The 15,059-nt window shown below is 36.5% G+C and overlaps 1 protein-coding gene across 1 annotated transcript in view; it reads right to left on the reverse strand.

The window, feature by feature from the left end:
• Positions 1-1,060: 1,060 nt before the first annotated feature.
• Positions 1,061-15,059, reverse strand: part of LOC148905425 (uncharacterized) — a 29,443-nt gene continuing 15,444 nt past the window's right edge. The window contains exons 2-4 of the mRNA XM_089040420.1: positions 7,887-7,928; positions 5,668-5,729; positions 1,061-1,881 (exon numbers count right to left, since the gene is read on the reverse strand). Coding sequence (XP_088896546.1) covers positions 1,133-1,881; positions 5,668-5,729; positions 7,887-7,928 — 853 coding nt within the window. The 3' untranslated portion in view covers positions 1,061-1,132. The remainder of the gene's footprint in view (positions 1,882-5,667; positions 5,730-7,886; positions 7,929-15,059) is intronic.

Below are 15,059 nucleotides of genomic sequence, written 5' to 3' on the forward strand. Positions count from 1 at the left end.
AATCTGTAAAGCATAACAACACATCGAAAATACAGTCATTAAAAGAAGTTTTTCTTAAGAAGAAGATTTTTGCTGAGCTACGTGACTTCTTAAGGACAACCGAAGGACTAAACAACCTTTGATTTTTGCTGTTTTCTCGGCACAAGTGTGATCTTAGCATGTTGAACAGAAATCGTAAAATACAAGCAGTGAGCATTGGCTGTATGGACAACAGCCAGTTCATTACAACCCTTTTGGGCAGGATTGTCTTGCTATTTAATGTAAGAAAATGATTCTTAATACATGTAATGCCTTTTGGTCCTATATAAATTCATTTTAGTTTTTTGGATTGAAAGTGTTGTTTTTCAAAATGAGAATCATTGCTCGATCAGTATAAACAAGTTCTCTTGACAGCATGTTTGAATCAACTGCTTGTAGATTGTAAGTCATCTCGGTTTAACTGGAAAAAACGTCTTTTTCAAAAAAGATTTCGAAATGGATATAATAAAGTGGTAACTTCGTGTCGTGCAATTTTGGTCTGAAATCAAACTTACAATTACAAATCGCGCGTTTGATTTCAGACCAAATTGCACTCCACTCAGTTCAATTACCATTATAAATCAGCGACAGATAAATCAGGCCACCAAACTAATGAGCACTTGATAATAGTGACACAATATTAAAGTGCTTATAAGCCTTTACACAATATTTTCAGAATTGATTCTTTAAATAGTGAATAGTTGATTGTGAAAATAATTCGTTCATTTAATGTCGGGTCTTTGAGATACGAAGTTTTATATTTCCAATATGTTAATGACTATGACGTAACATAAAGGATTTGAGTTATTTTGTGGCAACTTTTAATATTGAACGCTGGACATTTTTCAGTACTCCTCAGTTTTGCATTATGGCTTACATCGTTCGCCTACATGGCTTTTTAGGACAGGACAGGAAAGGACAGGACAGCACAGGACAGGACAGGACTGGACAGGACGGGACAGGACCGGATAAAGTATTAATTACACCAAATATGATTATTACTGCTGCTGTTCAGTCAGAGTAAAAAGGGAAAAAAGAAATCTTTCCATGCCAATCTAGTTTATTTACCATTTCAGTTTATTGCTTTTCTAGCTAGGTATTCAATGAAATCGCATCATTTATTTACTTTGACAGGGATTTTCCTTTCCTTCATTAAACGACCCGCTCTTTTGCCAAGCAATCCGAGGCCTGCGCTAACGCCAATTCCATGACCATGACCATCACAATCACCATGATTATGACCGATTCCTACTTTTCCTCCAATACCAAAGAAAGGATCATTACTAAGACTGGGATTTTCCTTTCCTTCATCAAACGACCCACTAGGCGTTCTTTTGCCAATTCCGACGGATGCGCCAACGCCAATTCCATGACAATTACCATATCCATCACCATGATTATGACCGATTCCTAGTTTTCCTCCAATACCAAAGAAAGGGTCATTACTAAGACTGGGATTTTCCTTTCCTTTATCAAACGACCCACTAGGCGTTCTTTTACCCAATCCGACGCCTGCGCCAACGCCAACTCCATGCCAATGACCATCACAATCACCATGATTATGACCGATTCCTATTTTTCCTCCAATACCAAAGAAAGGATCATTACTAAGACTGGGATTTTCCTTTCCTTTATCAAACGACCCACTAGGCGTTCTTTTACCCAATCCGACGCCTGCGCCAACGCCAACTCCATGCCAATGACCATCACAATCACCATGATTATGACCGATTCCTACTTTTCCTCCAATACCAAAGAAAGGATCATTACTAAGACTGGGATTTTCCTTTCCTTTATCAAACGACCCACTAGGCGTTCTTTTACCCAATGCTATTCCAAAGTGACCTCGAGTGGATTTAGGCTCTGGGAAAAAATCATAAGTACAATTAATGTTCATGGCACTGACAACACTGCACAAACTATTTGAATAAGAGGCTATTTGTGGAGCGAGACCGGAACGAGTATTCATGTAATTGATATCATTGAGCATTTTCTCCGCCATTAGTTTCATATTGAAACCTTCAATAATGCTTCTGGAAGCGACAATGCAATTTTAGAACTCTTGGTTATTTCTGTTTCCGATCCCTGTTTTTGCTTTCAGTAGAGTTGCTTGTTGGTTTGAGATATTTTCTCCCGGATTGTCCAGTTTTGTTCCGTCCACAAAGGTCTACTTCTTTCGAAGACTTGTAAATATTCCCCGATATTCACTTCGCCTTCGGCGAATAATTGCTAATTATTTATAGCGGAGCTCCTGCGCGAGCGGAGCACCATACGTAAGAAAAAAAGGTAAATTACGCCAATTTACTGACAAAGAAATTCGTCATTTTGCATTTTGCATTGCCTTTCGCATTATGTTCTATTTTGTCTCAGTTGTCCTTCTGAAGTTTAACTGAATGTAAACTTCGTCTCGTTCTGTAAAAGACGTAAATATATATATTTAGGCACTGCCTAAAAGCGGAGCTCCCGATACGGAAGTCACAGGGAGAACAATTTGAATGAAACTGAAAGGTAAAAATAAGATTGGGGGAAAAATCTTCAATTATTTTTTATTCGAAATGATGATAATTTCTCCCATAATAAAAACCATGCAGTGAAATCGAATCAAAATGCACTACATCGTTTTTTGTTTGTTTGCTTGTTTTTTGTTTTTGTTTTTTTGTTGTTGTTGTTTTCTTTTTCGCGCGAGCATACTCTCCCACTTAGGAATTTTGTACACAACTTACCACCACCCTCAGGGGCTAGTTTTGTTCTTGGAAGACTCTTCGACAAAAAGTTTTCCAAGGCCGACAGTTTTAGGCTTTGAATCTCTTTTACTTAAAGAAAAACGAAAGCTAACTACAGATAATACAATACAATATCAAGTTTAGTGAAATTTACCTCGGATGTCTTTCATTGAGATCGAAAATTAGGACAAATCAAGACCAAAAAAACAGACTTTAAAACTGGTTAAGGTGAGCAAAAAATGAGGTTTACTTAAAAGAAAAGAGCTTACATTCATTTAAACAGTTGACAAGAACAACTGAGACAAAATAAAAAATAATGCAAAAGGCAATGCAAAATACAAAATGACTCATTTCTTTGGCAGTAAATTGGCGTTTGTAAATGTTTTTGAATATTTTTTAGCTTTTTAGAGTGAAAGCCTAGTAGGTCTTTATACAATAACATCTTTCAACAACACAAATTTAAGCTCATTTTTATAATCATACTTACTCGAAGAGCTTAATAAACAGTTGAATATTTGGTAAAAATTTATATTTCATTTAATGATTAAATAAATTATCCGTGTAGAAAGATATAAAATTATTAAATGAAAGTCTTCTTTGTTTTGCCGACTGGACCCCGCGATAGGAGGCAAACAAAGCTTTTTCTTGAACGAAAAACATACGATAGCTGGTTAAAAACAACCGAATTTTTAAAGATTTACAAAGCTAAAAAAAGGACGAACATTTGTTGTAATATGCTCTTCATGTTATATTTACTCCAGCATTAAAATAAATTAATCTTATCGATAGAAATATAAAACGTTTTGAGAGAAAGTCTTTGATTTGTCGATTCGTCGAGAAAAATGCTTGTCAAAAAAAAAAATATATATATGTATATATATATATATATAAGATTGTTTGCTAAAAAACACACACCTGAATTCTTGAAGAACACTTCTTGATCTATCTTTGACTACATGAAAGTGTTTTTTTAATTGTTTTTGGTCTATAATTTGTCCTAAAGCGATTTTTTCTGTGCATTTGAGAGCCGCATTTGTGAGTAGTTTTGCTTTGATATCAAGCGGGATTCCTGTGTTGTGTACACGGAAGGACGGACGTACGGACGGACGGAAGTGACGTCAGCCAAACCATGAAAAATCAACTCGATGGTTTACCATTTTTTCTTAAGTATGGGGCTCCGCTATTAAGTTTTTTGAGTCACCTTAACCAGTTTTCAATCTGTTTTTTGGTCTCGATTTGTCCTAAATCTCCAGATTTTCCATTTCAATGAAAGACATTCGAGGTGAATTTCACTAAGCCTGATTTTTTTTGGATCTTCATCTCGAATAAAAAATAATAGAAGATTTTCCCCCAGATCTTATTTTTACCTTTCAGTTTCATGCAAATTGTTCTCCCTGTGACTTCCGTATCGGAAGCTGAACGAAAATCGCTCCAAAATTAAAACTCTTTCATTTGAGCTGAAACTTTACTGAAATAATCTTTGATACATTAATAATCACTCACTGAAATATCTTTCTGATATTCGAAAGAAAAGTGCCGAAATTTTATGGTTGATTTTTGTCCGCCATTAATTTGTTTGTCTCACGTCCAAAGAGTCATTATGTCCACCGGTTTCTCTCTGTGATGTCATACATGCAACCCATTCAAGTTAGCGTCGCTTTCGCCATACATTTCTTGTTCGATTACCTGAAGTTTATTTGATGTTTTATACGCGTTATCGTCAAAAGAATGAACTCAGTTGACTTTTTTTAAAGCTTTGATACCTTTCCAAATGGTGGAAAGTTCTTCGCACGCTCTCTTTGTCAATCCTGAAAAGTTAGAAACAGTTGCTACCAACGAAGAAAGCCGAACTAGAAGAAGAAGCAATGCTTGTGTAATGGTTTTCATAAGAATTCCTTACTTTCATTCCATGATTTGTATTTGCTACATACTGTCCATGATATAAAGATTTAAAATTGAGGTCTCAATATAACCTAACAGCTATTGATGTTATGAAAATATCTGATTGCCTTTTGAATTCTGCGTTGTGATATAAAGATTTGTGATAATTTATACTTAGATCAATGTGCCGAATAATTCAGAATGTGAGGAGCTCATAATTGATTTGCTACAGAACGTTTATTATTTGCTCCAAAATGTTTATTCTGCATTTGATAGGTAAAAACATAGATAATCTAATATTATCTTTGTAAAAAAACGTCAAAGGTTTCTTATTTATTACCCGCCCGACAGCGGCTTCTGTCACTCAGCTTGTAGATTTTACTTTTGTGTCGGATGTCTCGCGGACCTAAATTGTGAGGTTGCTCTTTGCGCTTGTATGTAAATATATCTTGAAAAGTTGTTATCCTTAGTGTTATCCTTAGAATGATTCGAATAAATCCCAAATCTCCCTGACACTTCGCACGGAAGAGCCGCTAGAATCTCTCTCTTGCGTCCTGAACTTTGTTGTGATTCTTGGCGTGCCGAGATGTATTGAAATTTCCCAATTATGATCGTCAATATTATTGAAACTAGCGCTTAGACATTGTTTGGTCATATAGTAGTTAAGGAATCGAATGAAACATATATTTTCTGAATAAACCAAATAAGCCGAGCTTTACGAACATGGCACATACAATAGCCACCAACGTTTTGGTTTGGGTTAAATGTATGACGTCATACGTTACTCGTGCCAGTCTTCTTGAGCCGAATTCTTGTAACAAGAAATTAATGGCGGACGAAAATAAATCGTAACATTTTGGCCCTTTTCTTTTGAATATCAGAAAGATATTCCAGTGAGTGGTTCTTAATGTATTCAAGATTATTTCAGCAAAGTTCCAGCTCGAATGAAAGAGTTTTAATTTTGGAGCGATTTTCGTCCAAGTAGCACTTTAACAGCGATTGGTTAAATCAGCTAACTGAAAAAGCAGGCGGGCTACGTACTTACCAAGAGCACTCGCAGTGTCTAAACACAACAGAACCAAAATTGAGCCAAGTAGAGACGACATCCTGTTAATAAAGCCAAAAAGATATGGGAGAAAAATTAAATCAAAACTGAAAAATGAAATTGTCCAAGGTCAGTGTGTTTTCATCTGTATACGGCGTGCCACTTAGAGGGGTAGGGGCTCAATCTGTGAGTTAGCCGTATCCTGACTTGTCATTGGTTGCTTCAGGGCTTGATCTGTAAGATCTATCTGATCTTAGAAATGACGAGTTCACTACCTCGATCGTGGCTTTTAGAAAACTTTCAACAATTCTCGAAAATATTTTTGTATAATAATAACAAAATCCTATCACTTTTCCTGTTAAAAGGTCAGTTAAATAAAAACGAATCATGAGTATTTTATCCTCACTGCATACTCATCACCGAGTCAAGGGAATTAAGATATTGAAGGTGACCGCGACTGCTGGCAATGAGCATGCGAAAAGCATGCGATGCGTCGTCAACCGCTACCAGGGGAGGTGGGTGGGGTGAATCTTCTACTCTCTTCTTAGGCAGCTTCCGACGTAAAGACTCAAAGATCTGGGTGTGGTGTTATATATGCAGGGGTTGCAAAGCATTACACCTGCACTGCGCAAACTCCAATGTCCATATATGGGGGGTTGCTAAATTCCTACGTGACACGCCAATTACGTATGCAGTGAGAATAGTTTCAGAGTGGCGAGTTCACTACCTCGATCGTACCTTCGTGGATACCTTCAATAATTATCGAAAGTATTTTTATTGTATTGATAATAACAAAATCCTATCACTTTTCGTGTTAAAATTTAAAATAAAAATGAATCACGAGTTTAAAAAGTGAAGAGTTCCGACTAACTTCAACAATTAACACTGAAAATAATTTTTATTGCATTAATAATAACGAAAATAATAATAACCTAGAAGTGTAGCTACTGTAGAAGCCTTTACGTGTCACTTGCTTCGAAGCAGATAGGTGAAGGTCGAGAGATATAGCTATACGAACGCGCCTTAGGCAGGACATTCCTGAAAGACTGTCTCGTTGCTGGTGGTGGCAACGAAAAATGATAATCGGATAAAGTGGTTCGTTTCCTTTCTTTTTCAAAATGATTTTTGTCTTTGTTTCAAAATTCAGTTTATTTTCGAGAATTAAAGGACAAACACTAAATCCGTGAAACAGTACAAAATATGTAATAATAATTTAGTTTTGTAAGTGTATATGCTTATCGAAATTTGTATTGTTTCGATAACTTCGATTTAGCGTTCAAAAGTGCTATTTTATGAAAACCTTAGACAATCCCTGGGCTGATCTAAGTCAGGACACGGTTAACTCACAGATCGAACCTTGAAACAACCTCAGGGCTGATCTAAGTCGGGCACTGCTAACTCACAGATCGAACCCTGAAACAACCTCTGGGCTGATCCAAGTCAGAGCATGGCTACTTCGCAGATCGAACACTGAAACAACCTCTTGGCTGATCCAAGTCAGGGCATGGCTAACTCACAGATCGAACCCTGAAACAACCTCTGGGCTGATCCAATTCAGGGCATGGCTAACTAACAGATTGAACACTGAAACAACCTCTGGGCTGATCTCAGTCAAGGCACGTTTACTGACTCACAGATGGAACCCGAATTTTTTTTAAAAATTGTATTAATAACAACAAAAACCTAATACTTTTCGTGTTAAAATGTTAAATAAAAACGAATCATGAGTTTTAGAAATGGCGAGTTCACTACCTCGATCGTGGCTTCGTGGATACCTTCAATCATTGTTGAAAAATATTTTTATTGTATTAATAATAACAAAATCCTATCACTTTTCGTGTTAAAATGTCAGTTAAATAAAAGGTAACCATCAAATCAAAAGATTTAAGCAATCTCTAGGCTGGTACAAGTCAGCCGAGCTTGGCTAATTCACAGATTAAACTGGAATATAGCTTGTTAGGATTTTGTGAAGAAAGGACCGGAGAACCCGAAGAAAAACCTTTTAATCAAGAAAGAGACAAAAAAACTATACATGGGTTGCTGGAATGAAACTCTACACCACAGAGGTGAGAGCACTAGTCACCATCCATAGATTCCCTTTCATAATATTCTGTAGTATAGAAAGATTGGATATACACACAAGGGATTAAACAGATAGGGACAAGAGATAGTATAAATAGAAAATGAACAAGTTACCAATACTTAGAAACATCTATTACCTTAACTGCTGGTGCTCCTTAAGAGTGTTCAGCTGATGACATCTATGAAGCAAGAGCATGAAGCAGCGCACTTTATATGGTCTAATTCATGCATTAAACATTTTCCCGCCCCTCCCCATCACTTCTTTGGAAATATTGTGTTGAAGGAAAGATTAGCACTTTAATGATTGTAATTAGTATTTATCAGTAGTCCTGAAGGACCCCGCAGGTATATAAATACCTGATAAATACATAATGATAATAATGACAACGCATCTATTGTGTATTTCGTAGATGCACAGTTACAAGTTTAGCTAGGACCAGATTTTATTGTTATCTTAAAATTCGTTTTAGAATTCATTGATTCTATTTCCGATATCGTTTGAACTGCAACCATGTGATTTCTTTTCTTTGAGGCATTCTATGCGGTTCAATTAAATAAAAACAACAAATATAACTGAATATAAAAAACTCTAACCTAAGTCAGGGTATGTCTAACAACTGGATTTTGGATTGTTAGGTTTTGTGGAGGGAGGAAAACCGTAGAAAAATACTTGTAGCACAGGATATATAAAACCTATAAGCAACTCTACTGACTAACACGCGACGACGAGCCCTGCGGGACTCTCACCGCTACCTACGCTAATCGTGCTTCCTAGACATATCTTACATACATATTATTAAAACTGAAACAAATACAAAGCATATTATATTTACAGGGGAAAACGGCTATCTTAATGCATATTTACAAGCAATATGTTTGCTTATGAAGGGCGGGCCTTAGAGGCGGAAAGAGCCCATTGGGATCCACAGAAATTCAATATACTTCCATCCATCCTTCCGAGGCGACGCTAACGAAAACTCCTTTCTCGTACAGCTATTTAAAAATATTTTATATAAATATTACGTAATACTTTATGGCTAACGAAAATTGCGACCCTCTTGATCATTAACGCAAGGGTGCCCTTCATAATCTTTTGCAACGAAAACATTGCGGTGTCTAATTCTTTGTCACAAAGAAAGACACCTCAATGTTTTCGTTGCAAAAGATTTTGAAGTGTGTACGATGTTTGCAAAATTCGTCCCCATATTTCTTCATAAGCATAAGCAATCGGTGCTCAAGTTTAATCTATTTAACATTTTACAGGAAGAATCCAGAAGTTAAATAATCTCATTCTATGGAGGTGTCGCTAACGACAACTACTTTCTCGTGAAGCTATCTCGATATATGTATATACATATATATTGCGAAAACATTGCGGTGTCTAATTCTTTGTCACAAAGAAAGAAACCCCAATGTTTTCGTTGCAAAAGATTCTGAACAATCGGTGCTTAAGTTTAATCTATTTAACATTTTACAGGAAGAATCCATTGGGATCCTGTAGAAGTTCAATAATCTCATTCTATGGAGGCATCGCTAACGACAACTACTTTCTCGTAAAGCTATCTCAATATATGTATATATATACATATACATTACCTTTATTTATTTGAAAACACATTAGTAGCCTTAATATAATTTAACAAAAGGCAATTGCAATTCTTATTCAGCGAGCTTTAAACATCGAAAACGTCCTGTATTTTGCTTTTGCTTTCGTAAATTTCATGTCCATTTTTATTTTCAATTCTGGCTTTACAGGTTATTACAGACATGACTTGTAAGACTTAGAGTGATCGTCACACTGAGCTATCCCCCGCTACCTTACGCCACACTTTCCCAGTAAATGCCTGTGAGAAAACGTGTTCTGCACCAAGCTCTAGAAAATTAGATCTTACAATGAGAAAATATCACCCGGGTGTGATTGGAGTTCTTTTATTAGAGTGAAGGAATTTAAAACCGAGAAATGAAAAAAATACTAGTCAACATGTTATAGTCAAATAGGCACTAAAGAAGACAATGGAATTAGGGTCTACTAATGTGACTATTAGTCTAATATCTATCTCACTCTGTGTGCAGTATTGTGTGATCAGTATCTTAGCAAGACAAGCAATTTTTTTCCTCCTAATAAACTTCTTCGACTCGGGCGTAATGTTTTCCTATTTTGGACCACGTTTCATTCCTTTGCGAACAAGATTCTTTGTTTGGTTTGTATCCATATTCAAGTGTCTTCTCTTGAGCAACCGAGTGTAACCGTTAAACATGCACAAGACATGGTCTAAAATGGAAAACAATATGCCTGAACAGAGAAAGTCTATTTACTTATGCTATACACTCTATGTGGACAGAGCAGAAAAACGACAAGGCTGCTACTTTCGCAATTTTTTTCTTTCTCTCTCATTCATGCTAAAAAACCGTTAGTGTTTCATTCGTGTCTCTTGTGCTTTAAACTTTTCACAAAATTCTGCTCAGAACCTCGAGCAATTCTGCTTTGAGATATTTGCTAATGACAACTACTTTCTCGTAAAGCTATCTCAATATATGCATATACATATATATTACCTTTATTTATTTGAAAACACATTAGTAGCCTTAATATAATTTAACAAAAGGCAATTGCAATTCTTATTCAGCGAGCTTTAAACATCGAAAACGTCCTGTATTTTGCTTTTGCTTTCGTAAATTTCATGTCCATTTTTATTTTCAATTCTGGCTTTACAGGTTATTACAGACATGACTTGTAAGACTTAGAGTGATCGTCACACTGAGCTATCCCCCGCTACCTTACGTCACACCTTCCCAGTAAATGCTTGTGAGAAAACGTGTTCTGCACCAAGCTCTAGAAAATTAGATCTTACAATGAGAAAATATTACCCGTGTGTGATTGGCGTTCTTTTAGAGAACTAAACTCTTGCCTGAGCAGAGAAAGTCTATTTACTTATGCTATGCGCTCTATGTGGACAGAGTAGAAAAACGACAAGGCTGCTACTTTCGCAATTTTTTCTTTCTCTCTCATTCATGCTAAAAAACCGTTAGTGTTTCATTTGTGTCTCTTGTGCTTTAAACTTTTCACAAAATTCTGCTCAGAACCTCGAGCAATTCTACTTTGAGGTATTAGCGAAAATGTTAGTTTTTGTACTGATTAAAATATCATCTCTCCCAACATTCAGGGCGTTATATCTCAAATACGAATTCCTTTAATTTCCACAAATTTTGGTATTTTGTTAATCAGCCCCAAAAGAGCTTGTTATGAAATATAAAGCTTACTAACGAATAAACGTCGAGTAGAACCCGTTTTTTTTGCCCTGCCGTCTGTGTCGTCGTATGTGTCTATCTCCCGGCAACGCAAACCATCAATCGTTCTGATGAAGACCACGGATGTTGGTCTCATTGCGTCGCTGTTATGTACCATTTAGGCTTCAAATTTAAGTAAGGCTAGGGAATTTTGTAAACATGCACAAACGCAGAAACAATAGCGAACCATGCTAATCACTTTTGCAACAGTTTTCCCAATAGAATTTAATCTAGTTCCACGAACAACTACACAGTACCTGTTTTAAAGAGTCTAAAAGGTTTATAAAGCAATTTTATATTATTTTCACAGGACAATCAACAATAGAAACAACTAAAATTTATTTTCACCCATCGGAGTTTTTAATCCTGAGAAATACGCTAGGGGCAGTCGTGGCATAAAAGCCTTTTTTATAATTTTATAATTGAAATCTTTATTTTATTTTCACGAGTTTCATATTTTCGTCGTCGAAAACCACTTTTATATAGATACGATAGCCTACCAATCTTTTATTGCACACGGGAATTGCCTTACTAATTTTGAAAACTATTGAAAAATGGTACGTTCATGTAAAGCTAGATAGTGCTCCTCAAATTTGATGCTATTGATCGAGCCTTAAGGAAATGCATGGTGAGTCATAAGAGGAAAGCGGTGAACATTCTTTGACAGTAAAGGAACAAGGGTAGCTTTGTCGGTATTTAAATAGAGGTCATTACACTGCTAGTTTGTGTTTTACAGCCACATAATTTTACGAGTGAAAACGGCCGTATTTTTTCGAGCCCCGCAGGGACGAGAAAAAATACAGTTTCATGATTGATTTTGTCCACGAACTCAAACCACTGACGTGTACACTAGAGAGAAATGTTTGCGCATGCGTGCATTTCAGCACGTCGTCTAAGAATTTTGAAGAGTTCGAGTGAGAAAATAAATGTTTGTTTTCTCCAAGTATACAAAAAATTTCGCGAGTATACTTTTGTCAGACCACGATACTGTATCAAATTAAACAATATGAAAGAATTAGCCTTAAGTTTCAAGCATGGACACTAAGTTTTGACATTTTGTGAAGTACAATTTAACAGGCATGTTTGAAAGTCAAATTCACATATGATTTGACTAATTCGCATAAGGATTCAGAGCATGCGCAGACGTTTTTCACTTTTGTCACTGACGTGACCTGAACAAACGAAAAGGAGAAAATTTCCTCGCACTTGTGACGTGGGATGTTTTTCCCGATGACTGGGATGGGGCGGAGTAGCTCATCCCACGTACACACATGTAGACTTTATGGATTTTCTGGTCTTTTATTCGCTTGGTTGTTTTCTTCACTCTTCTAACTCTTAGTGTGAATTTGAACACGAACTCGAACTCAAAACAACTAACTCTTAGTGTGTGCTACAAGCACTTAAGTATTATTTGTGGTCTATAGAAAGTGACGTCAAGCCGATAATGACCTAACGCTAACTGTGATTGGTCAATGCGACTCAGAGGAGTTAATGAGCTAGTTCCCAATTCCCGAGGAGGAATTTGAACTTACCCAAATTTCTATGATTTCCTCAACTCTAAATCGCATAGATCATACAGTAGTCGCTATACACTTAACTTAACTAATTACCACTTGAAGGTGATTCAAGTTTGAAACAAAAATGAAGGAGATTATTGAGACTAAAGTTGGGGCGTCAATAGATTGTTGACACACCCGATTATGCAGTACTATCAGAGAACAAAAGCTTTAGAGATGTCAAAAGTGAATAGAATGTTTGCTCAGATGGCCAACAACTCCACGTGCTGAGCTGTCGACCTTAACCTCAAGCAAACCATTAGGACTGACATTTTGGTTCCGAGAACACGTTTCTTGCTTACCGATCAATTGATTCTGTTTAACTTTGACACGCGTTTCTGTTCTCCCTTGTGACATGTGGAACCAAAATGTCGAGCCTATTCATGTAATCCTAGAAATAACACTCAGAGCAAATAGACCTACTTTTCTTAATTGATTAATTGATTCCTACTTAAGTTTCGTGCCTGATAATCTGTTTTCTATGATGATCTACAATAATCAAACTTGACAAACATTTTGTCCTATGACACACTGACATCAGCAAAAAACGTTGTTCAAAACCGGTTCACAAAACCGCGTATAGTGTTATCGCTCTGTAATTGGACTCGGAAAATGGTCGTTATACACAGGAAATTGAGTGTTTCGTATAATAAATTGCCATTAAGACAGTTTGTAGTGATAGATCTCCTTGATCAATTACGAGAATTTTAGTTTTCTATCTAGTCCCTTCTGTCCAATCTAAACTTACGATACCCTTAAGGCAAAGCTTGAAAATGTGAAGAGAATGACATACGTTGAAGCGACGACGGATCCCATGTAAGATCACTTCAAGGTGAAAGGACTACTTATATTAATGTTACATTCATTTGCAAAACTATCTTTATAGATATGAAAAAATAAACCGAGGGCAAACAAAACAGCTGAATTGATGTTGAAATAAATATTGATTTGGCTACAATTTTTCAAAATCATTCGCAAACAGCTATAAAAAATAGCCCACTGCGACACCCTGCAGTAATAATGTTCGGCGGGCGCTATGTAAATTCCCGGTTGGGCTATTTTTTGTTTCGGCCCTCAGGCCGAAACAGTCACTACATTCGGTTTGCCGGCCCATAATAGTCCCCGTGCGTGTCATTTAGCTGTCAGAGTTTTGGACCTAATCCAATCATATGCCGTTTCCATCGTAAGCAATGGGAAAATGTAAAACATTTCACCATGCGGAGCATTTCGGAGAGTTGCGGTGAATCTTCTTTGAGGTAGTTGTGTAGACTATATTATGCCCTTTAGCATGACGCCATTTTTTGGGGGAAAAAAAATTTTTGATTAACCCTACGACAATGCGTATTTTATTCCTAGGTCAGTATCTAGGTCCAAGTCGCCAAGTAGGTAAGTTATTGAAAAGTGACGGCGCACTGGTCAAAGACAAGCCTTGTATCTTTTCGTTCGAATTGAGACTTTCGCATTTTCTTCAAACTACGATATAAGAGCTAAATACATTTACCATAAATGTCAAAGAGCAGAAAGAAGGTTTAAAAAGTATCCTACATTCAACATAGCGCGTACAGTAATGCTCATGTGCCAAAATATTTTGAACTTTGTACTCTGCTCTCTGCGATACTCGATCATTGTAATGTTTATATCTATTGTCGGATCTCTCATTTGTTCGGCGAGACGTTATATGTATGTACGTTGCCCTGATTTTCCCCAAAACACTACGCTGTTTCAAAGCAAGAACCACTAAAATCTTCAAAAAACTTAATTACGATGTGTTTCGTCCAAGAGAATTTTATAACAAATGTTTCCATCGAAATTTGCGTAAGACTTTGCAACGTGAAAGCGTACCGCGAAATCGCTCTTGTCTGCCATTTTCAAAATACAGGAGACCCATTCATTTACCACAGCAAGACCAAAGTTCTTTATTAAACAATGCCACACAATAAATAGATAACGGGCCGAAACATCATCGCTTTCGAAGCGATATAGGCTTGTAGTTTCTCCTTTTACTTTTTTAGTGTTCACGCAAGTTGATGACGCACGGGAGTTGGGTAAGGCGAAATTTAAGCTGCAACCGGTTACTAGAAATACTCAACCGGGAATTTACATGGCGCGCGCGTCATGATGAAGTTTCCCTCTCTTATTTATGCTCTCATGTATTCGGATAAATACCTAAAAGCCTTTCTTCCGCATAATAGTGTGCACATTGTCTCTTAGCTTTCTTATAATAGACCATTACGTGTCAGTTAATTGTTATTTATAGAAATAAGTGAAAGTACATTCTTATAGTAAGTATTCTCGAATCAAATTGAAGTTAAAAACCTTTAAGAGCGACTGTCTGTAAAAATCAAACAAAATCAGAAATTTGTGGAAAGGCTCAAATTTTCGAATTTGCTCCACTTCTGGATTTTTGTAGTGTATGATGAAGTACGAAACGCTGTGTGGTTAGTTTTGAAAAATACTTTTCTTGTT

Source organism: Actinia tenebrosa, unplaced genomic scaffold (assembly GCF_029948245.1).
Source record: "Actinia tenebrosa isolate PJP-AT-01 unplaced genomic scaffold, QUT_ActTen_1.0 PGA_scaffold7__59_contigs__length_16204524, whole genome shotgun sequence".
In the NCBI taxonomy this organism is placed as follows: Eukaryota; Metazoa; Cnidaria; class Anthozoa; order Actiniaria; family Actiniidae; genus Actinia; species Actinia tenebrosa.